The 22,446-nt window shown below is 38.6% G+C and overlaps 2 protein-coding genes across 6 annotated transcripts; one reads left to right on the top strand and one right to left on the bottom strand.

Annotated features, from left to right (window-relative positions):
• Positions 1 to 742: 742 nt before the first annotated feature.
• DBT (dihydrolipoamide branched chain transacylase E2) lies at positions 743 to 12,744 on the bottom strand. 2 transcript variants are annotated; one of them, XM_079314074.1, is made up of 11 exons: positions 12,385 to 12,744; positions 8,289 to 8,412; positions 8,044 to 8,119; positions 6,969 to 7,150; positions 6,485 to 6,612; positions 5,504 to 5,747; positions 4,605 to 4,771; positions 3,951 to 4,028; positions 2,738 to 2,929; positions 2,506 to 2,577; positions 743 to 1,689 (listed from the first exon to the last, which is right to left on the bottom strand). In XM_079314074.1, the coding sequence occupies exons 1-11, from the start codon at positions 12,709 to 12,711 to the stop codon at positions 1,522 to 1,524; spliced, it is 1,758 nt and encodes a 585-aa protein (XP_079170200.1). In that variant the 5' UTR covers positions 12,712 to 12,744; the 3' UTR covers positions 743 to 1,521. The 2 variants fall into 2 exon arrangements, with proteins under 2 accessions (XP_079170200.1, XP_079170201.1); XM_079314075.1 differs by lacking the exon at positions 12,385 to 12,744 and adding an exon at positions 10,137 to 10,239.
• Positions 12,636 to 20,912, top strand: RTCA (RNA 3'-terminal phosphate cyclase). Of its 4 annotated transcripts, none has more exons than XM_079314080.1 (12): positions 12,636 to 12,769; positions 13,652 to 13,752; positions 14,579 to 14,722; positions 15,482 to 15,605; positions 16,086 to 16,144; positions 16,652 to 16,793; positions 17,917 to 18,041; positions 18,180 to 18,238; positions 18,842 to 18,936; positions 19,723 to 19,827; positions 20,195 to 20,289; positions 20,414 to 20,912. In XM_079314080.1, the coding sequence occupies exons 3-12, from the start codon at positions 14,604 to 14,606 to the stop codon at positions 20,517 to 20,519; spliced, it is 1,029 nt and encodes a 342-aa protein (XP_079170206.1). In that variant the 5' UTR covers positions 12,636 to 12,769; positions 13,652 to 13,752; positions 14,579 to 14,603; the 3' UTR covers positions 20,520 to 20,912. The 4 variants fall into 4 exon arrangements, with proteins under 4 accessions (XP_079170206.1, XP_079170203.1, XP_079170204.1 ...); XM_079314077.1 differs by lacking the exon at positions 12,636 to 12,769 and adding an exon at positions 13,332 to 13,545; XM_079314078.1 differs by lacking the exon at positions 12,636 to 12,769 and adding an exon at positions 13,332 to 13,545 and having other exon boundaries at positions 20,409 to 20,912.
• The last annotated feature ends 1,534 nt before the right edge of the window (positions 20,913 to 22,446 follow it).

The following is a 22,446-nucleotide window of genomic DNA, read 5'->3' as shown; positions in this document are numbered from 1 at the left end:
CAAATAAAACCAATAATTTGTGGCTTTATATTTTTTTATTAGGAATAAATAAATCTGATAAAAATGAAGTAAGTGATAAGCATGATATATTAGTCAAACTTTGCAAGAAATGACCTTTATATAAAAGACCCCTATACCACAATAGAAATATTAATAGCACCTTACATGGATGCACCACACTCCCCTTTGTACATTACCAGCTTTCCTCTTATTCAGTCTCAGCATCATGGATAGCAGGGATTCTACCTCTGGTAGCCTGTCTCACATCTTCACAGCTAAATGCAATAGACAACTTTGGTCTACAATTTTGACGAATGCTCTTGTTTTTGATATATCTAAAAAAAGGAGAAAATTTCCATTTTGTGCGTTACAAATTCATTGTTAAGGCTGTCTTTCCTCATGTCAGTGTGAAACTTAAATGTTTAAAAGGTATTTATATCCAACAATTTTCTTATATCTGTCATTAAATCAGCTGTGCAATCCTCATGACCTGTTTATTTTACCTTAAAACAAATTAAGTTTTCTGTTCTAAAGGCATTAACTTGAGCCTATCCATTATGTGCCTTGTATCTGAGTTTAAGAAGTCCTTAACTCACAGTATTTTTTAATATCCATTCTTTGTTGAATCTGATTAATCTATCAGATTCTAGTATATGAATAACAAAAACAGAATGCAAGCTTTTAGATCATGATCATCTTATTGTCAGGCTTACCAAATGACAAAATAATAAAAAATGATCTTTTTAATTTTGTTTTTCTTTCTCTTTTGGTTTTAACAGACAGATCCTTTCTATAAGAATCAAAAATAACTGGAAAGCATTAAGGGCTGAAAGTACTCTCACTCTTTAAAAATACAAGATATTCTAGAGCATATTAAGGCCTTGATAGTTATCAATCAGTGTTGTCAGTAAGCATTTGAATAAATATAGCCTCTTCATTTATAGTTTGATAAAGAGTAACTGTGCAAGTAATTGCCAGAAAAAGTGAACTAGCAAAAGTCTTAAGATGTTTACTCAGTTAAACAACAAAAAGCTCTCTGGACATCTCACAGCAGAAGCATTAAAGGCATTTTATTTGTATATGATTTTTGCATAATCCCTTTTATAAATTCAGGTACTATTTATTAAAATAAATTTATGTGTCCAAAATGGAAGAACTATGAAGTATTCCCCTCCAAAATTTCCCTTCAGATTGTAAATACTGCAGGTGTAGAGCAGTGGCACTCAGTCACACCAGCCTGACAATCATTGTTATTATAAAAGGCAAAATAAAGACATTCCACCACCATATTCAGAAGTTGTGACCTATCCAGTTTGACAGTCTGCTGTGAACAAAATTATAGCAATACTAAATGAAAGAAGTAACAGTTAATTGAGACTGATACCAGCTGTTGAGAACTTTCAACCACATAACATTATATAATAATGCACGTAGCAAAGGGCACATGTTAGCAGAGACAGCTTTTATAACTATTCAGTCTAATCCATAGAGTTTTAAGGCATATTCTAGCCATGGTTTCCTTTATTTAAGGTCCAGCAGCATTGAAGCAGGGTTCTCCAAGTAAGATTTCCACAAGTTAGAAAACCGGGCCATTGTAGCTCCATCAATGATGCGATGATCAGCAGACCAACTCACATTCATTATTTGTGCTTTAAATACTTCACCTTTGCCATTAAACCTAGGGAGAACCTAAAAATTCAGAGAAAAGACAAAAACAGAGTGATTAAGCTAAATACTTTCATTAGCAAATCTTTATTTTTTTGTTCTTGCTATTTTGTTGATCTGAATAAAAACATTTTGCTGAATTAGACAGCACCATGCCAAAAAACAAGACCTTTCCAATACTGTTTGTGCTGTGGATTAGAATATATTGCAAGCCTACATACAGTCATAGCCTGTTTCCATCATCATGGAAATAGGGAAGTAGTAAAAGCTTTTCCTGACTCAAAAGTTTCTTCCTGAATAGTTTATTGCACTGAATTCTCAAAGTGGCAGTTTCCTTAAAGCACCTCTAAAAAAATGCTCGGAGGAAGAACATAGAAGTAATTTCAGTTAATACTAATTTCATTTCCACTATTGAGCTCAAATTAAAGACTGAGATTCAGAAAATATAAAACTGCCTTCACATTTAAAATTCTGTATGAGCTACCTGGCTCATGAAATTAAACTTCATTTTCAGAATACTTAATTTCTACACCCTCCCCCATAGCAAAATCGCTATGTTGCAAAACTTGTAAAACTGTAGTTACATTGTTTCATTACATGTTTACATTGTATTTACATAGATGTGAGTGAAATACAACAGGATTCTGGAAAATAAATATGAACTTTTGGTGTAAGAGACTTCTAATCAAACATTTGGTGTGTGCACAGTAATCTAAAACCACCACAAACTTTTCATCCATGAGCTATGCATTCTCTCTGTAACAAAGGCAGACTCCATGTTTCATTTTCATTGCACATGACCTTACCACTCTCATCACTGAGATAATGTTAATAATATACCTGGATCTTTCCAAGTGCTCCAATAGCTACTTCAGGAGGTAGTATCACTGGTTTGGCATAAGTGCCACCAATCTAGAAAAGAAAAAGGTGGGAATGTTATTTAACAACTTTTTTAAGCAGATTGCCTCTTTAATTAATTGCTACAGATTTTGCTCTTTGCATATTAAACTTCAGTAAAGCTTGCATTTCAGAAGCAGATTTCAGAAGAAGGCCTCACTTTCCCTGTACTTACTGTGCCAATATTTGAAAGGGTGAATGTTCCCCCAGTGAGGTCACTTGTTCCCAGCTGGCCTGCAGAGCCCAAGGACTGGAGGCGATTTAATTCCACAGCAATGTCAAACACGCTGCACACCTGAACATTTTTCACGTTTGGGACAATTAAACCTTGCTCTGTGTCCATTGCAACTCCAATGTTGTGTGAAGCCTGCAGCAAGTGTCATGAATCAGACATTAATATAAGCTGTCAACATAAAATGTATTTTACATAAAAAGCCACTTCAATCATTTTCCTTATTTACCCTTTTAATCTGGAAAGTGCTGTATTTAGTAATCAACTCCGGCACACAACTTTGAGGGGGTAGTTTTTAAAAAATTAGCCCCACATCTGCAAAACTGTAAATTGATATTGACAATTTCACCTTCAGAGAATACAAAATCCCGGAATCAACTTCACACTGAAAACATTGCACTTTAGGATGATCATATGTATAACAAAACATAAATAGCAGATTTTAGGAGAATACTAAAATTAAAGAAAAATAAATTTGGTGTGTGCATAGTCATTTAAAAACACCACAAATTTTTCAATCAGGAGCTATGGAGTTTCTCTGCAACAAAGGGAGACTTCATGTTCCATTCACATTACAGATGACCTTAGATAACCCTCATATCACTGAGATCACTTGCTTTTCATTTTTTTGAAAGGAAAAGGATTCTGAGAGATATTTATGAAACAGCACACACAAAAAAAGTTTGTGCTGCAAGGAGCAAGTAGACATCACTTCAGCAAATAGATACTTGCTTTCCAAAAGTATCAACCAAGCATCTTATATAAAAACTAAAAAACTTCTATCAAGATTGTACTTAAATATATAAGGGTTAAGTATTGGAACAGTCAGACCACTATGCCACAATTCAAAAATTGTTGTAGTAGGTTTGAAATGTTCTCCTTTTAAAAGGCTGGTTCATACTCTGGTGAAAAATAGGAAACTAATATGTTAATATGCATTTTTGAGGCAAGTCTGAATAACAAAGTGACTCATCTAACAAACTACTGAAATAAGACCAACAATAAATCAAATCTAGATCTCAGGACCTGAACACATAAATTATTTTCCTGCACACCATAATTTTGGTTGTTATAATCAGCTGGGGCATTTTGAAAAGCCCTTGTTAGACATTACTTTGCACTTTCTGCTCACAACATTTTTCCATAGTTTACAAACCTTATATGTGACATTTTGACAGTTCTCATCCAAAGAAGCATTAAGAATGGGATACTGCAGCAATCCCAGAGAGGCTGCCTGTTAAACAGAGCAAAAAAATAGATTAAAAACAATATGGAATGAGTGTTTAGGTAGCACTCTGAGTGCAATAGCATTACCACAAATTTCAGACTAAGCTATACATTCCCTGCACATGAGTGCAGCTGCCTGCTCTTCTCAACAATAGAAGGGACAATAGTCAGTGACCAAAGGGATTCATTAGCAATACAAAGACTGTAATAATAACATCAACAGCAGCAATGATGCATTTCATATAAGGTTCATTTTAAAGGAGCTCAAAAGATACTGAATTTCAAAAACTGTTTTTGTGCAATTCCAACACCTGGTGATGCTTAACTCTGTATTAAATAATGCTAAAAGCACTCTATCCTTTCCCATTAATATTTCCAAACATTTCAATGAAATTACACAACTCCAACTGCAACCCCAACTGTAAATTGGTAAGTGGCTCAATAAACAAGAAAATAGCTGAAAGTTTTCCTGTGATCTGCCATAACTCAGATGACAGAGAGATGCTCCAAACTTACAATTATTGAACAGATTTTGGCAAAACCTGTGTAAGTACTCCATACAGGGCTCTGCTGTGTGCCTCACCTTTATGAAGAAAGGCATAAAGGAAAGCTTGACTCCACGCATTTCAGCTACAGGTTTCAGCTCTTCTCGCAGCTGAACAAGTTGAGTCAAATCAACCTCGTCAGAGTAACCAAAGTGGGGGATCTTCAGGGCTGCACTCATAGTTTTGACCATGGCCTTCTGAAAACCTGGAAAATATTCATTGTCTTCTTAAATCAGCAAAAGGAGCTTCCGTGAAGTTACGGTTAAATTTCATCTGTTTCTATTAACCAAATCATACAACTTACAAAAACCAAACCAAAGCCAAACTATAACCAAAAAAGAACAAAGAGCACTTGCTGATTTACTGTGTTCATAGAACTCAGTTTTGATGACTGTAATACTTCAGATTATATTACTGCATCCCTCTCCTATGTATGAATTTGAAATCATAATATGATAATTTGCATTATGCTTTCCAGCCTCTCCAAAAAACTTTTATCTTCCCCTTTTAATGTGATTTTTTTGTTACCTTAGTGTTTTCTATGGCACTGTTCTCCAGAACAAGTGTGACATACTAGTGCAGTATGCCATTATTAAGCACTGATAAACCCTTAAATTCAGTGCACTTTGCCACGAATTGCATAATGATTCCTACCATGACAAATCCATGTTTAGAATTCCTACCTGTTTCAACATACACTTGAAGAATGAGCAAGTACAATTTGCAGCCCAATTCCATCCAACCAAAACATGAACAAATATTTCATAAAATAATTTCAGCAGATATGCTTCTTACAGAGAATGTTTTCCTAAATGCTCACTTGCATAACGATAACACGAAACACACTCCCATCAAAAGGAATCAGCTACTCACAGAACAACAGTTACTGGTTGTCTACTGTGACCACGGTCTCAAGACTTTATATTTCATGATTTACCTGTTACAGGTTCAGTTCTATCTTTTCCTGAAAATGCAATGGGTCTGGAAACAGGGACAGGGATTTTGCGTGCTTTGTCCTTCGGAGCAGCCGGCACAGCCTCTGGTTTCCGCAGAGGTGGGACAATTTCAGCCTTTGGTGATGGGGGCAAAATAGCTCCTGTTTGTTTGGCCAAGTAGTTGAGTATATCTTCTTTAAGGATTCTGTTATCCTTCCCTGTCCCAACAATTTCACTCAATTTAATCTGGAAAGTACATAACAAGCTGTGACACTTCAGTTTTACAGCAACATAAAAGTAGTTTATATTGCGAGCTATGGTTAAAAATTATTCCTATTTCTGATCCAACATATTTGCAGTTTTCTTTTCCTTTCTATAACTTATTAGGTATTCAGCATAGTTCAAGTAATCTAGAAGTCCCACTAGTCCCTGTTTGACTGCATGCTTCAAGGAGAACTATGAATACTGCCTAACTACCTCACAGGATCAACAGTGAAATATTAATTTGAGAAAAGCTATTTGTCACTTAATTCTCTCCTAAAAATGCATCATGAGCTTTCAAAACCAATGGAATATTCATAGGGAAAAAAAGGCATTAGAAAGGCATGCAAAACATCACCTAGTATATCCTCTGCTCTAATACAAATCTGAAAAGGAAAACAAGGTGGTTTTTAAATTTTTCCCTCCTATTTTCTCTGTAGAGATTCTCAGGAATCTCCTCTGACAGTTTCTTATTTTTATTCTAAAAACGTCTTCTGTCTTCAGCTTAAAGCCTCCTAACTGTGTTTTAAGCCCAGTAATTCTTTTTCTATCCACCACAATCATCAGAAACCATAATCCTCCTCATTTTTACAACAGTTTTCACACATATTTTAAATGTATTTGAAAACAAGTGTTTCCTCTAGATCAGTGTTCTTTTAGTCACTCAAACTGCCATATAAAAGCTGAGTAAAATGCAGCAGGACCTAATTCAGCAAACCTACATTGTTCTCCATGGCCAGGCGACGAACTGCAGGGGTAGCTAATGTTTTGTGACCTTTTATCTCTTGGTGAGTGTGCTCTTCATGAGACATAGGAGGTGTTTCAACAACATCTTCTTCTGAGGCAACACCTGCAAACAAAAAGAAAAAACTTAACTTTACTACATTATAAGCATTTGTTAAATTCCAACCTCAATCATTCCATGACAGCTGAAGCCTTAACAATTTACTTTGAGTCAAGGTGGATAGGAACACAACTTTCTTAAGGCTACTACTTAAGCTAAATATTCAACAGGAAATGTCTAGGAGATTTTAAACTCTAATAAATATCACAACTTTCCCTACTCAAATTTCTTGCCTTTATGAAGGGAAAAAAAAATCTTTGAATTGATTGAAGATTTTCAATAGGAAAAAGTAAGCTTCTCTGTCACTGATTGTTTTATGACAACAAGCCTAAAATATATGAGGAAAAAAGGGCTTACAATACCTTTTGAAGCATCAATTTCAATGTCCACTAGTGGTTTTCCAACAAAAGCAATATCATCTATGCTGTAATGGAGTTTTCTGATGATGCCATCATAACGACTGGTGATAGTGACAGAGGCTTTATCACTCTGTACCTCACAGATGCTGTCGAACTGGGACACGCTGTCACCTTCCTTTACGTACCTGGGAGGAAAGACACAGGCTACTGGGAAACACAGTCAGTGTAAAATCCTGTTCTGTGTATTCCTTTGGTAAGCTCAGTAACATGCACCCCACAATATGGAAGTGCCTTCCAGATGAGAAGACAAATTCTATGTACTGGATATGTTTGTTACATGCATTTCGCCTGACTGCTGCATAATTCTTTGTTGGGTGAAAAGACAAAATTATTATGAATACCATTACACACATATTATATTTACTTTGATAAAGCAGAGTTTTCCTATCAGATTATGAAACATCTAAAAATAAGAATGAACCCAGCTTAATCTGAATGCAAGGAAGTTCTTCGTTTCAACGTCAATATACTATGAGTTTGAGAAATGAAATGGATAGTAGGGAACACTGTCTTCCATGCAAAGAGATATTTGTACAAAGAACAAGGCCTTCCAATACTGCCTTCCTTCACTGTACACTTGTATTTTGTTTAATCCACTCATCACTGCTTTTTTACCAAAAATTCAGAAGTTCAAATATATTACTAAAAGCAATAGAGAAGAGGTAGAGGATAAAATTATGTGGATTCTCTAGACTAGTCATTTGTTTCTAAAGCTCAGTCTAAGTAAATATAATAAAAGACAGGTCTCTTGGACTCAAAAGACATTAGTCACTCAAGGAAAAGCCTATACACATGTGCATCCCATTCCTTCCACTTTTTCCACTCACAAATATATCAGATTACAAAAGAACAAAATGTAAAGTTCAGTTTGTACAAGGTTTTAAATTGTACAAAATAAAACCTGAAAATCTTCACTAGCAGCCCAGAAAATATTCTCAGACAACTCATTGATCATGCAGCTAAAGCTGCTAAACTATCTGCTGATTTCTTAGTGTATTTCCAGGAAAGCAGAACTTACCATTCTTTTACTGTCACCTCTGTAATTCCTTCTCCAATATCAGAAAGCTTAAACTGGACAATTTGGCCACATGAAACTTGAGACAGAGAAGAAAATACAGTATGTTTAATACTAAATACAAGCTATCAAACAGAAAAATTTGAATGCATCAGAAACAGTCTACACACCAGTCATATGCAAACCTCTAACACAGCACTCATAAAATAGCAAAATAAAATAAATTATTTTATTATGAAAAAGATTACCAGCAGATGTTCTGAATAATCGCTGTTGATGACTAAACTTGAGGGCAGATTTGTCAAACACGCACACATATTTTGATTTTATAAAGCGAATGCTGCTGCACGATCTAACGCGATGAATGCAAACCTGGGGAGAAAAGTCTCAAGGGTTAATACAATGGACTGAGGATGTAGAGCTCATTTAATATTCCTGATGTAACAGTCATACTAAAACAGCTTCATTCTAGTCTACATAAGAGAAGTTCTTATGGAAACAGAATTACACTGAATACATTCTTGAATATACAATAACCTGTACATTAGCAACAGCTTTGCCAGCCCTTTAACTTCTTTCACTAACACAACACACGGGGAAATCAAAGCCACAGTGACAACCATTTAACAAAAATCATGACAGCATTTGATGAGTGGTTCATTGCTATTGTTTCTCTCAGGAATTAGCTTAATCAGGACACAAAAATCAGGCACACAAAAAGCACACATACTATCAACATCAACTACATCAGATATCTGAAATATTCCTATCCATGCCAGAAGGTTTCCCTAGACTGCAGGGAAAACCAGCATATTTATCTTCATCAGTTCTTAATCCCATCAGAGGTTGATCAGAAGTACTAATCAGAAAATGAATTCTCATCAGAGGGCCCAGGGAATTGCCCTTTCATTTTTATTCCTACATATAGGAGGAAATCATCTCCAAGTAAACATCTCAAATCAGCTTCAATGGTATTTTGCAAGAACTGCTCATGAGATGATTTTCTTTTATGGTTGCAATTATATTTATCCAGAAATTAGCTTAAAAGGGTCTACAGAATTTTCTGAAAGATTCTTCAGACATAAGTTTATGCTTTAAAACCTCTGGTAATTAGTCATAATTGTGATTCAAAGCAAAGCTGGTAGTGCTTGCATTGACATAAACAGGTATTTTATTAATCTCAACACAAGTTAGTTCAGACACATTGTTATCCAGTAAAACTTATTAAATTTAATGTAATTCTGGTGTTATGTTGTCTTAAGAGTGCTGTAAAAATTATAGAAATAATTTCTCTGTAGATACTATCTCTAACTAATTTAGAGATATGAAAAAAATTCAGGTGCTACAATGTACCTCAAAACTGTAAAATTTAGAAATTATCTTCTTAGAGGAGCCAGAAAACAGCACACCTGCATGGGAAAGTTCATTTTAACTTCTTGTTTTAAAAAATCCTTTCAGTAATAACAGAGCATATGAAACTTCTTGTTTCCCTCCCCACACCCCAAACTGTTCAACAATTTGCTATCACTTTTCACTTTTTAAAAAGTACATTCTTCAGCAGACTGTACAATTCTGAACTGACACTGCACTCATTTTCTGTATTATTTAACCTAGCACTGCAAGTTATATTTAATACCCCCTTTCTTTTAAACAAACATTTATACAACACAATCTATCATAATGGACACAACAAAGCTATATCATTTGATTTACCTTTCAGTTGCCTGCTACTAAGATGGTACCTACTGATCTAGAATGAATATTTTTCTAATTCCTATAACAAGCAAATAGAAAATATTTTCATTAGTCCTCCAAACAACTTTCCATATTCAACAATCAGGTAACATGGCAATTTCAAGCTATGAAAAATTGTGTTTTGGGAGTACATTTAAAGCTCTCAGTAAATTACAAAACTCTCATATAAAATGTACATCTTCACAATCCTGTTTTCTCCTGGTTTTAATTCTAGGTTTCTTCCCAGTTGAAAGTTACATAAAATGTTACTGAAAAAATCGTTAAACTAGACCTTTTGTCACAAACTCGCAAAAGCTCTTTTTTCTTTATATGACCCTAAATGAAAAGCATTCAGTATTTACCTGTGAGGATGATCACAAGGAGCACATCAAATCTCTGAACTATTTCTAAATGTGAAGTTTCACAATGATTTCCATGTGTTTTTAACCTTTGGTTACCAATGCAGGTAGTGAATTAGTAATGTCACTGCCAAAAAAAGAGACTGGTGTTGTTATTGAAGAGTTACCATGCTGTTTCATATTATATCAGTAGAAATAATTCAAAACCACTGCATTTTTAAAAAACTAAATCTTTCTGGTTTTCAGTTTTGCACATTTTCTATTAAAAAGCTGGTGTGCTAGTATGTTAAAGTAATAATACAGGACACATTCTCTTCACAGAGCAGTGCTCCTTAGTAACAAGGAAAAAACTAAAATCCATTAAACAGACTGTGCTTACAGTTCCAGCATTTAATCACCATTATAGTGGTGATGCCAAACAAGGAAATAAAAATGGCACAAAAAAAAGACAAAACTAGCTCTAATATCCATAGTGTACCCATCTACATATTTTGATTATCTGGAAAAATCTATCAGAAAACCCCAATCTACTGCCAGTACTGAGCTTGTTAGTGTGGCTACTATTACACTAAACAGTAATTGAAGGCAATAATGCCAGCAAGGTAACCCCTTTCCTGTGCAAGGAGGGACTCTCAAAAAGGACCTGAGGGCCCACTCGAGTCCCTGCTGGGACTGAGGCCACACCAGCCTGGCTGACAGAGCTGTGGCTTGGCCAGGAGGGAGCTGATGCACTCAGGGGGAGAATTGCCCTGCCCCTCGGGTTCAGCTTTGGTTGTTTCCTTAAGAACAAGTCAACTCCGGTTTTCTAAATTATCACTGACCCTGAAAATGTATGCTGGCCTCAGACCAAAATGTTTGTAAGCAGCCTGCAGAGATCTGACTACCTGACAGGGTAACACAAAATTTCCAAGTCAAATTGAACAGCTCATGCTCACAGGCAATGACTTTGCATTAAAGGATACTGCTGTGCTGAGCTCTCTTGACTTCTGTCCCATTGAGTCATGTTAATGAACATTTCCTCACATTGGATGTGTTTTGCATCCATATTCCATATTTCCAAGTATGTAGCTACCTGTATACTAAGCAACAACCCCAGTAACATGTTTTAATCAGATGTCATCCCTCATCTAAATACGTGGCACACATCCCAGTGCCCAGGTAATGCCATTTCTACACTTAACACAAAGGCTCCCTGGCTCAGATCCAAAATGTGCTTGCAGGAAACACACACTATAAACCAACCAATTCTATAGTTCAGCATGCACATAGAGAAGATGAGCATTTTTATCTTATTAGAATCTCTCTCTGGATTTAAGAGTAGATGGTTAGAAATACAATTTAAAAGAAAGTGCTACTTTTAGTGCCCTTAAGTAGTAAAATTATTTATAAATACTTAAAAGTTACTAGCTGAAAAATGGATTACAAAACTACCATTCAAAAATTCTTCATCACTATGCTTTAAAATTACAATATGAATTAAGAGAAAAAGTATACTAGAAACTGGAACTGATCCTGAATTTTGTTTCTACGTTTCAAAAGTGACTTGTTCTCTGACATTCTATAAAATAGAAGTGACATAATAGGCAACCAACCAGAGCAATAGGATGCTCTTCACAACAGCAAGACTATAATACAAGAAGACAGAAAAAAGCACGAACTAAGCCTATGTTCACGAACTGTAAGCATCCCAAAAAGGCAACCAAGTAGATTCACTTCTTATGCTAAGGTATCTCCACTACTTTTCAAGGCTCCTGGGATTCAAAGGAACCCGGTTCCCTTCTCGGCACGTGTGGCCGCACCGTCTCCGTGCGGATGCGGTATGCAAAGGGGGCTGATGCGTGGGCGGAGAGGCGGTGATGGCAGAGCAACGCATAGGCAAAGCAATAATGGGATGACTTAGAAATAACAGAAAGGAGGGTGTCACCGGCTTATTGCAGAGAGGCACACGCGTTCCTTTCACAGGGAACACGGGCAAGCGCAGGGCACTCCGGGGCGGAGGGTGCCAGCTCCGGGGTCCCTGTGCAGCGCACAGGGCACTGCCCGGGGCTCGGTCACCTGCGCGGGGCACGGGGAGCGCAGGCGGAGGGAGCTGAGGCGCTGCCCGCCCCGGCAGCGTTTGCAGAGGCGCGGTGCTGGCCGCGTGCCCGCCGGACGGCGGGAGCAGGGCTCGGGCTCGGGCACGCCGCGCGTTATCCCTCCTGCCCCGGCTGGCCGGCGGCGCCGCCGCCCGCGGGGTCCCCGCTCCTCTTACCAGGCGCCCCGCGGCTCGGCAGCTGCTCCTCAGCGCGGTCACGGCCGCCATCTTACCCCGGCAGGGCGGCCCGCACACACCCCCGGCACAGCCAACCGGCGGCGGCCGCGCCGCCACAGCCAACCAGCGGCGGGCGGGGCCGCGGCCCGGGCGGGGCGAGCGGCGCTCGGGGCCCGCACGCGCCCGCGGGAGCGGCCGGAGAGCGTCCCCTGGGCGGGAGCTCCCGGACCGGAGCCCCGGGGATGGCGCAGGGCGGGCGGCTGCCCCGGGCCGCAGGAACGGGACGGGCAGCGCCAAGAGCCCGGCCGTTCCCAATACACGTGTCATAAAGTCCCGAGCGCGCCTCCCAGACCAACACGCCCGTGTCCGTGGCTTTACGTGAAAGGTGATTGTAGCCACTCTTCTCCCAGGTGACGAGCGACAGGGCAGAGTATTAAGATGCGCAGGAGAGGTTTACGTTGAACATTCGGAAGAATCTCTCCACAGAAAGAGTGATTAGGCATTGGAACGGGCTGACCAGGTGGAGATACAGCACAGGAGGTGTTTAAGGAAAAGACTGGACGTGGTACTTAGTGCCACGGTCTAGTTGACATGGTAGTATTCGCTTATAGACTGGACATGATAATCTCAGAGGTCTTTTACAACCTCATTCTTTCTGTGATTCTGAGGAAAACTAGCTTGTAACGAGGAGGGCCGCCGCTGTCCTCTGGCAGCGCTGTGCCCACGGCTCTGACCTCCGTCGTTACCGCTCCGGCTGTCGAGACCGGGGGAAGGCATTGCCTTTAGCGGGCCCCGGGAGGCGGTCAGTACCGCGGGGACACCGGAGCTACCCCCGCCCCCGCCCCCGCCCCCGCCTGAGGGCCGGGCCCGCCCGCTGCTCCTCCCCGCGGCGGAGCCGCCCCGGCCCAGCCCCGGCGGGCGCAGGGAGGCGCCTGCGCTCTGCGCCTGCCCGGCACCGCCGCCCGCCCCGGTACCGGCACCGCGGCATCCCGGGCGCGCCGCCGCCGCCAAGCACTCCTGGCCCCGGGGCTGCTTCGCCGAGGGCTTGCCGTGTTTAGGGCCCCGCCGGGATCCCATCGGCGCGGCCTCTGCGAGAGACAGCGCTCATCGCCAGCCATGGACGGGGACAGGGTGGAGATAGACGGCGGGATCATGGAGGGGGTGAGCGCCAGCGGGCCGCGGCTTACCTGGCCCCGGGCTGCGGTACGAGCTGGCCGGGTGGGCGGGAAGTGCCGTAGCGCCTGACCATCGCCGTTTCTCCGCGCAGGGCGGGCAGATCCTGCGGGTGTCCACGGCGCTGAGCTGCCTGCTGGGGCTGCCGCTGCGGGTGCGCCGGATCCGCGCCGGGCGGAGCCAGCCCGGCCTCAGGTGAGACCCTCCCGGGCTCAGCCCGGCACCTACAGAGTGTGGGGCCTCCCGGCCGCGCAAGGCCTCGGCTGCTCTTGTCTGAAACATTTGTGTTTCCATTGGTTTGAAAGAGCCTTTTTACCAGAAAATCCCGTCGGTGGCTCACAAGGAGGGAGGGGGATCGCTGGTGCACGAACGGGGCTCGGTTGCGCCGCCGGTGCCTCAGCGCGGGTCCCGCCCCGGGCCGCAGGTGAGGGCGCGGCCCGGCCGCTGCCTCGGAAATGGTTCCACGGGCGCTAAGGGGAACACAGGGGTTGAAACGGGGAACACCTCCTGTAATGCCCGAGCAAAACATACTCACCGAGCGTACAGTGTTAACAGTTAATGCATATCCTAGTGTTGTTACACCAATGTTGAGAACAGTTGGTGTATTTCCTATTTAAATTACCCTAACAAATAAAAGCAAACACAAGGGAAGTACATAGCAAACTTGTTAATTCTCTTGTAGCACTGCAACTGGTTCTGGCTCAGCCAGTATTGCCATCATTATCCCACTAAATTTCTGTCCAAGCATTTATCACATTAGTACAAATGACTGTTCTTGTATCTCGTCTATCTGCCTGGACCTGTTCTAGTGGAAAAGACACCAGAATCCTGCATATCTCTGATGCTCCTTCGGCTTCTGTAAACTCAGAAGTACTGTAGCAAACCAGAGTAAATTTCTGATCCTTGTCTGATCTGTAATTTGCAATTGTCATTTTTTAGTTGGTGTGAAGTGGTTGTTTAAATGTGACATGAGCATGTAGTCTACTTTTATGTGTGTTTAACTGTGTATTGTCACTCTAAGACCTCAGCATCTGTCTGGATTGGAGATGGTTCGAGATCTGTGTGATGGGAAGCTGAATGGTGGAGAAATTGGCTCAACAGAAATAACCTTCACTCCCGGGAAGATCAAAGGTGGAACTCATATAGCTGATACAAAAACAGCAGGGTATGTCTTTGAACACCAGCTTCTCATAACTTTAAAATTATCACAATAGATTATCGCAATAAAGAAAAAAGAACATTTATGCTTTGGTAATGACCCAGGATATATGCTGCCTGAGCCAAATTTATGTGACCAAAGAATCTGTCTTATAGACAGGATATGCATGAAGTTTAAAAGTATGATTATTAAAAAAGCTGAATGCTTGGTTCATATAATGCAAAAAAGTAGCTGCCCATGTCTTTAAAACTTTAGGTGTAATTTCCTCACATTAATGTTTTACATACCAGACCAAATGCATTAAATTAGATAAGTATCTCATATCCATGAGGTCTGGAATAATTAGCGTGCAATTAGGTAAATTTTGATGTTTTACTTATGCTTATAGTACCCCAGTATGTTATATTAGTCTTTTGGAACTGGGAACATATTCCATCCATGTATTAAAATGTTTCCACTGCCTAAGCCTTTTCTGCCACCTAAACCTACATGGTCCCATCACTATACTATATCACTAGGAAGATACATAACTTTTATTTCAAATAGAACAATTAAAGGTGCAATTATTTTGAGATTAAAATGATCATATTTAGGCTGGTTAAGGACACGAAGTTTTAAATTAGTATCTTTTAAGACTAATAAGTTTATTTAAAAAATAAAAAGTAAATGCTCTGGAAAGTAATTTGCCCTTGATATATATAATGATTCTCTGGCATTCTATGGATTATAAGTGTATGAGTTTGAGTGTCTTGTACTTGCTTTTAGGAGTGTGTGTCTACTGATGCAGGTAGCAATGCCCTGTGTGCTGTTTGCTGCTTCCCCATCAGAGCTTCATTTAAAAGGTGGGACTAATGCGGAGATGGCTCCTCAGATAGACTACACGGTCATGGTAGGGAGAAATTCCTTTGCCTTGGTGCATCTTCTATGAATATGTGTGCAATGTGACTGCTGTTCCTCTGTTGCTCTTACTGCAAGTCTATTTGTGATTATGGAATTTGGCATGGGAGTATAACACTATTAGTGTACTCGATGTAGAGAGCAACCAATGTTACGTGGACTTTCCTGAAGCAGCAGTCTCTTTGATTTTAATTACTACAGAAAATTTCTCTTAAAATGTATTCTTTATTCTAGAAGTGCTGTGAATTACTCTTACTTTTTCCATAAGAAAATCCTTTTACACAAAATGACATTGAGAATGAAGTATGAGAAATGTCAAATAAGATATATGGATGCAATTATCTTTTTTTAAGATAATGCAACTGAAATTTTTGTGTTGAGCTTTTTTTTTCCTTTTAAGATTGCATAAAATGATGGGGAATTATCAATGCAAAATAAATTCACTCTGTGTTTTTATATGTTTGTTTTTCAGGTTTTCAAGCCAATAGTTGAAAAGTTCAATTTCACATTTAATTGTGATATAAAAAGGAGGTGAGTTGTGGAGCTGTGCAGCAGAGCTGGGCCTTACTGAACCTGTGAGTGAGCAGAGGCACACACAAGGGGCTCTCAATCAAACTGAGGGGTGAATTTATAATACATGAACTAATCTGCATTAGCTGCCCATGTGTATACTGTCACCATATGATGAATAATTCTTTGCTTTTTTTTCCCTTGCTGAGTCTAGAGCTGCTATGTAATGATTCCTGTTAGCTCCCCTGAGGGGAGCACATGCTGAACAGGCAGTGCATTACTGAGCTTTTTCCAAGGTGCCAGTTAGGTTGGTGTTAGGAAGTTAATAAGATGTGCATTACAGAGGATTACTGTTAGAGAACCCAATTCCATTATAAGGGTTTCTAAGGCACACATGAAGAAAGTTGGTATGTACAGTAACAGGGAACATTCAAATGTGTAGTGAAATATATTAAGAGCCTCCTGGCCCTTTTCTTGGTTTCTTTGTGATCATTGCATTTAATTATGTCCAATACTGTCTCTAAATAGGGGCTACTATCCTCAGGGAGGTGGTGAAGTTGTACTCCAGATGTCTCCAGTCAAAGAGCTGAGCCCAATAAACTTAACAGAACGTGGCACAGTGACAAAGATTTATGGAAGGGCATTTGTTGCTGGAGCACTGCCTATCAAAGTAAGTGCTTGTCATGGCTCTGGTAGTATCCAGCTTTATGTAAGAATATAAAATTGCATACAGTCTGCTTAACATTCCTCTACTCTCTTGTCTTTTGCAGTCTTACACAAGCTAAGCAACCTTATTAAATGGTTTCAATTATTCAAGCTGTAGAATATTATATTTGACATATCTAAAATTCATTCATTGCACAGCAATGTAAAGCTAAAACAGGAAGTGAGAACAATATCCTCATCCTTCATAGGACTATTCAGAAGTCTTTAGCATATATTGAGGGATATATTATATCTGATTTATGTATTCTTCATATTCATGTGGATTAAGTCTGAATTTAGGGCCCTTGTTCATAAATTTATGAGCACTGTAATGGGTGGAGGCCACAATACAAGTTTTTCAACCATTGCTAAGGTTATTAGAACAAGTTAAGTGTAGGTTTAGCCAAAAATAAAAAGGAGCAAAATTTGCTCCTTTATATCTCCTTCTTTCTATTCTTCCAGTCCTGAGTGCTGGGATCTCCTTAAGGTTCCTTCTCACATACAGCCTAGGAATTAGTAGAGGAAGGAAGAGAAGAAACTGAGTTACTGTTTGAAAAACTGTGGACTGCTGGTTTTGGTCTTAAATTCTCCAAACCTACTAATATAACTATGATTAGATGACAGGAATGGATAAGCTTTATATGTCCCTATTTCCTTGTGATGTGAAATTATTTTGTGTATTCCCTCTGACAGAGTACATTCTGTACATAATAATTGTGGGGGTGGGGTTTTTGCACTGGGTTTTGCGGTGGGTTATTTTGAGAATCTGATGTTTTGTGAGAAACCTAAAATCAAATCTTTTTCTCTGTGAATGAAGTTCTTGAATTTCTATTGATATTGTAGTTTCTTCATACATTTCTATAACTGTCATTTGTGCAGCATTTAATGTTACCTTAATTTTGTAGAAAAACTTACAGGAAAAAATCACATTCAGTTCTTGTGTGTAGGGATATATAACAATAATTTGTTTTTCTAGTTAATAAAGTAGCCCCTTTATTTGGGGATTAACTGTAATAATTGAATTTAGGAGGAAAAAGTATTGCTGTATTACATAAGTGAATTACTGGATTTGTGTCTTGTCTTGTTAGCTGGCAAAAGACATGTCAGCAGCAGCAGTGAGATGCATCAGAAGAGAAATCAGAGATCTTTATATTAACATTCAGCCTGTCAGAGAACCTGATGATCAAGCTGTTGGGACTGCAAGTGGAATAATGTAAGATGATTCCAATCTTTCTATTATTACCTCTAATCTTGTTGGTTAATTATCTAGATCTTGATTACATATCTGATAAAAAACTATAATATGAGTGATTTTGTACTTTATTTTAATTATATTTGTTTTTCTGCTTAGTATTGTTGCAGAGACTTCAACAGGTTGTTTGTTAGCTGGGTCATCACTTGGCAAGAGAGGTAAGAATTCTGTGAATTCTTTGAGACTTAACTGAATATACCAATAACAAATAGGAATCTGAAGTATCATCTGTTTTAAAGATCTGATGCTTTGAATATTTAATTTTTAAATGTATGTTTTCAGAAATAAGGGACAACAGAAATTATGGGATTTAAATCATAGTAAAAGGAAATTTACAAAAATTACAAAACTGTTAACTATACCTTGTATCAGAATGGAGAATCACTGGAGAATCACTGGAAATATTTCTGAACTTTAAGAACATAGACTTTGTGTTTTACATATGAAGTTTTTGCTCAAGAGTGAATCTAGATTAAAATGAATGGAAGTGATCTTGGTTTTAAATTATTTGAGTCAAATGTTTTTCTGACTAAATGAGGGTACTTTCTTTCCACTGCTTAGGAAGTATAAACTATATATGTGCATAAGATGGGAAAATATTTTTTAAGCAAATATTTGAGGCAAGAGCATAAGGTTTAAAGAAAACAAGGTTTAAAAAGTTGATAATTTCTTGGGTTGGTTTTTTGGTTTGGTGGTTTGGTTTTTTTTTGTATTTTTAAAACTTTAAATAGTAATTTTCAGCTTTCTGATTTCTTTCTTAGGAAAGAATGCTGACAAGGTTGGCATTGAAGCAGCTGAGATGCTGCTTCAGAATCTTAAACATGGTGGAACTGTTGATGATTCTCTGCAAGACCAAGTAAGGTTCCTATATATGTTTTCTTGAAGTAGCAAGAACGTGTATGCAGTACTTGTAAACAATATAGGTCTGCACAGGGAAGGAACAAGATGTTTGTTAGTAGTCTCAGAGGTGTGTACTCACAACATCACTAGAATTAGCAAATTACATACAGTTTTTTAGGAACACAAATGCTTTTAGCTTTGCACCAACACCCTCAAATTTTCACTTTCTTTAACTCTCAGTAAATATGGAAGAAAGACGTAGGAATTCACTTCTATTTTGGATTCCATATAGTGCAGTGATAATAGCTCCCTCCTTACATATATAGAATGATACTAAGGGAAAGTATTAAAGAGTACCTAGGACATTCTTCTGATTGTCTTGCTCCCCTACTTTCATTTAAGAATGAGGGCCCTCCATTGCCTTATCTTAGCCTGCTAAGAATTGTGGGCTGGTTTAGCTAGGATGATGTTACCTCTTAGCTGTAACCCCCTGGGCACACATGGATATTATGTAGTATAATAAGCATTTTGGTCTTGGTCTCAGCCTACTTTTTTCAAAGCATGCAAGTACAATTGATGGGAACATAGCCCTTCTATAACAGGCATTACAGTAGCAATTTCCAAACTTCTGGAGCCTTGGATCACCCTTCAGACTCAGGTTCATTAACTTTTATGAAACTTGAAAAACAAAATTTTTATATCTACAGACATGTTGCATGTTTTGGTTGTTTTTTTTTTTTTTAAACAATAAATTCCTAGAATCTGAAGAATGACTTAATAATTACCTTTCCCTACCTTTTAGCTTATCATTTTTATGGCACTGGCAAAGGGAGTGTCTAGAGTGAAAAGTGGACCAATTACACTTCATACTCAAACAGCTATACACTTTGCAGAGCAGCTAACAAAGGTGAGTCCAAACATTCAGGAAGTTTTACCTGTCGGTTTTCTTCCAGTAACTTGGCACTGTAACTTGGCAAAGTTCATCAGGCAGCGTGAGCTGAACTTGATCATGGAAGACAAGCACTGAAAAAATAATTGCTACAATATTTACCTGGGAGTTTTCCTGTAGAAAGTGAGCACACTCTAGAGTTAAAGGCTTTTAGAATGTTTTGATACTTTTGCCACCTTTATTTAAATAGTTTTTTGAATTAAATCTGTCAAAGCTGTGATGTACATGAACACGTGGCAATGCAGTTATTGGACATCACATATTGAATATTTAAACTTCTGTATCTGATAACTTAATTAGTGATGTATTTCTAATCCTCTTTTAGGCCAAATTTACAGTGACAAAATCAGAAGAGGAAAACCCTGGTAATGATACCTACATCATTGAGTGCCAAGGAATGGGGATGATAAACCCAAATTTGTAGTGAAGAAAAGAAAAGAAAAGAAAAGAAAAGAAAAGAAAAGAAAAGAAAAGAAAAGAAAAGAAAAGAAAAGAAAAGAAAAGAAAAGAAAAGAAAAGAAAAGAAAAGAAAAGAAAAGAAAAGAAAAGAAAAGAAAAGAGAAAAAGAGGCAGCAAGCTGCCAAAAGCAGCACTCAACATACCTCAGTGATGTATTGCACTACACTTCATTGGATGTAGAATCTGCCTGAAGAGGAGGAGCCTTCTGTCTCATCAGAGTGATTTAACTTGAAGGTTGATGACATGATTTTCCTTGGTATGGTGAGAATCTGTCATGTGAAAAATGAAAACTCAATTTTTTTTTTTTTTTTTTTTTTTTACTATTAGCAGCAAAATGAGTAGCAACAGGACAGGAAATAGAATATACTGTATGTATGCAAGAGCTTCAGTTAGAAGCTTTGAATTTTACCTAAGTAGAAAATAACTTTTAGTTCAGTATTTCTTTCCCTTTTAAAAAAATGTAAGTTTGGTTCTCTGGAAAGCTTTATATTATGAAGTACATGGAATGAAATGCACCATCAAATCTGTATTGCTGTTCTTCCTTAACCATTTGCTGAATAATAAAGCAGTATCACCCCATAAAAGCATAAAAGGCTGGTATTTATATGTGCTGTGATTTCAGCAGGTTATGCTTGGGAGAGGTGGACACAAAACTTTTCAGCAGCATAGTTTTCTTTTTCTTCCTACAGAATGAATACTCAATGCATAAGATAATCTTTTAAATCTTCTTTTTTCATCTATTTTATAAAGCCTTATCAGGCAAGCTAAATCAATGTACCACATTACAGCCCAGACTCCATGATACAATTTTATTTTCTAGCCACAGTTGTCCTTCTCACTTAGCCTACTAACTGAGGCTACATTTCCACTGAGGTGATATTCTTTTTGAAGGGAGTACTTAGTTGCAGCTGAGATTAGGGTGCTGTTGAACACACATATAGACACAGTATCTATGTGTATGGACATGGAGCACTGTAAATACTCACTATTTGTGTAGGCATATAAAGTCCATCTGGGGATTAAGTAAAGAAGACCTTCTACCAGCCTGGTGTTAATAGTGCTACAAAAACCTTTTCTGAAGTAAAAGGAAGGTGAAAGGAGAAATAGGGCACAATGTGTTTTGCATATGAAAACTCCAATCACAGAGTTGGAATCACTTAACCAAAACTGTATAAATGCACTTTGGAAGCTTGAATTGATTTTCAAGTTTCCCAGCCCATTGCTCTCAGATCTTTTTTCCTCAGTTGTGACCATTGAACCTAACTGCTAAAGATGTAACTTGAGGTATTGTTTACTGTACTAATTTAAGAAATTACTTTGTGCATTGCTGTGGATTTCTAATACCAAGAAAAACATTTGCCAATATCCAAAAAAGTTCACCAACTATCTACTTAACAATATCTTTCTTCTTAGCCTTTTCCCTTAGTGCAAAGGAATTCTATTAATTTCCAACTAATTATTTTTCTCTAGTACTGGGAATAGTCTGAAGGGGGCAATAGACACCCACTGAAGTATTTTTGGGATACAGACTCGACGAAGAGCACCTCTCTGAGTTACTCAGCTGTGCTGTTAATGATTTTCAGTGCTTCTTTTTTGAAGAATTCTGAATGTATTTTTTAAAAAAAAGAAAGAAAATCCCAAAGAATTTGCAGTCTATGCTTAAGAAAACAAGCTCTTATAAACCACATTAGAATGGATCTTTACCTGTTTTCAGTATTGAAAAAGTTAATATACTTTACTTGATTTTTAAACATGCAGACTTTGTTACCAATGAAAGTTTAAAAAAATATTTTTAAAAAACCCACAAAATAAAATTCAGTTGAACAAAAAAAAAAAAAAAAAATCCCATTGAAAAACTGAATTGCAATTTTTGGCTTTCAGACATAGAAAAGCATGTAAATGCTCAGCCAGCACATTTAACAAAGATTAACACACCTAGGTTACCAGAAATGAACCTCTTCTTGTTAAATGTGCAGTAAATAACAGCTCAGCAGCCAGGTACCTCTTGCTGCTGCTCCCTGAGCTGCACAGGTGTGTTGCAAGGAGCAGCTGGCATTACTAAGTGCAGTCCTTGCTGGTTTCCTGGCAGGCCTGCTCAAGCACCCAGCCCTGGCTCCT

The sequence above is a fragment of the Erithacus rubecula genome (genome assembly GCF_903797595.1).
Source record: "Erithacus rubecula genome assembly, chromosome: 10".
NCBI lineage: Eukaryota > Metazoa > Chordata > Aves > Passeriformes > Muscicapidae > Erithacus > Erithacus rubecula.
This window is presented reverse-complemented; position numbering and strand designations above follow the sequence as displayed.

Bases quoted from the DNA above. Each gene is read 5' to 3' on its own strand.
- DBT (XM_079314074.1), bottom strand. From the start codon at position 12,711: ATGACACGTGTATTGGGAACGGCCGGGCTCTTGGCGCTGCCCGTCCCG. The intron at 7,151-8,043 runs GTAAGTTCTGCT...CTTTCCTCCCAG, and splicing joins GAGGTGACAGTAAAAGAATG to GTACGTAAAGGAAGGTGACA. The intron at 2,930-3,950 runs GTTTGTAAACTA...CACTTGCTGCAG, and splicing joins GTCAAAATGTCACATATAAG to GCTTCACACAACATTGGAGT.
- RTCA (XM_079314077.1), top strand. From the start codon at position 13,501: ATGGACGGGGACAGGGTGGAGATAGACGGCGGGATCATGGAGGGG. The intron at 13,753-14,578 runs GTGAGACCCTCC...TGTCACTCTAAG, and splicing joins CGGAGCCAGCCCGGCCTCAG to ACCTCAGCATCTGTCTGGAT. The intron at 18,042-18,179 runs GTAAGATGATTC...TTTTCTGCTTAG, and splicing joins GGGACTGCAAGTGGAATAAT to TATTGTTGCAGAGACTTCAA.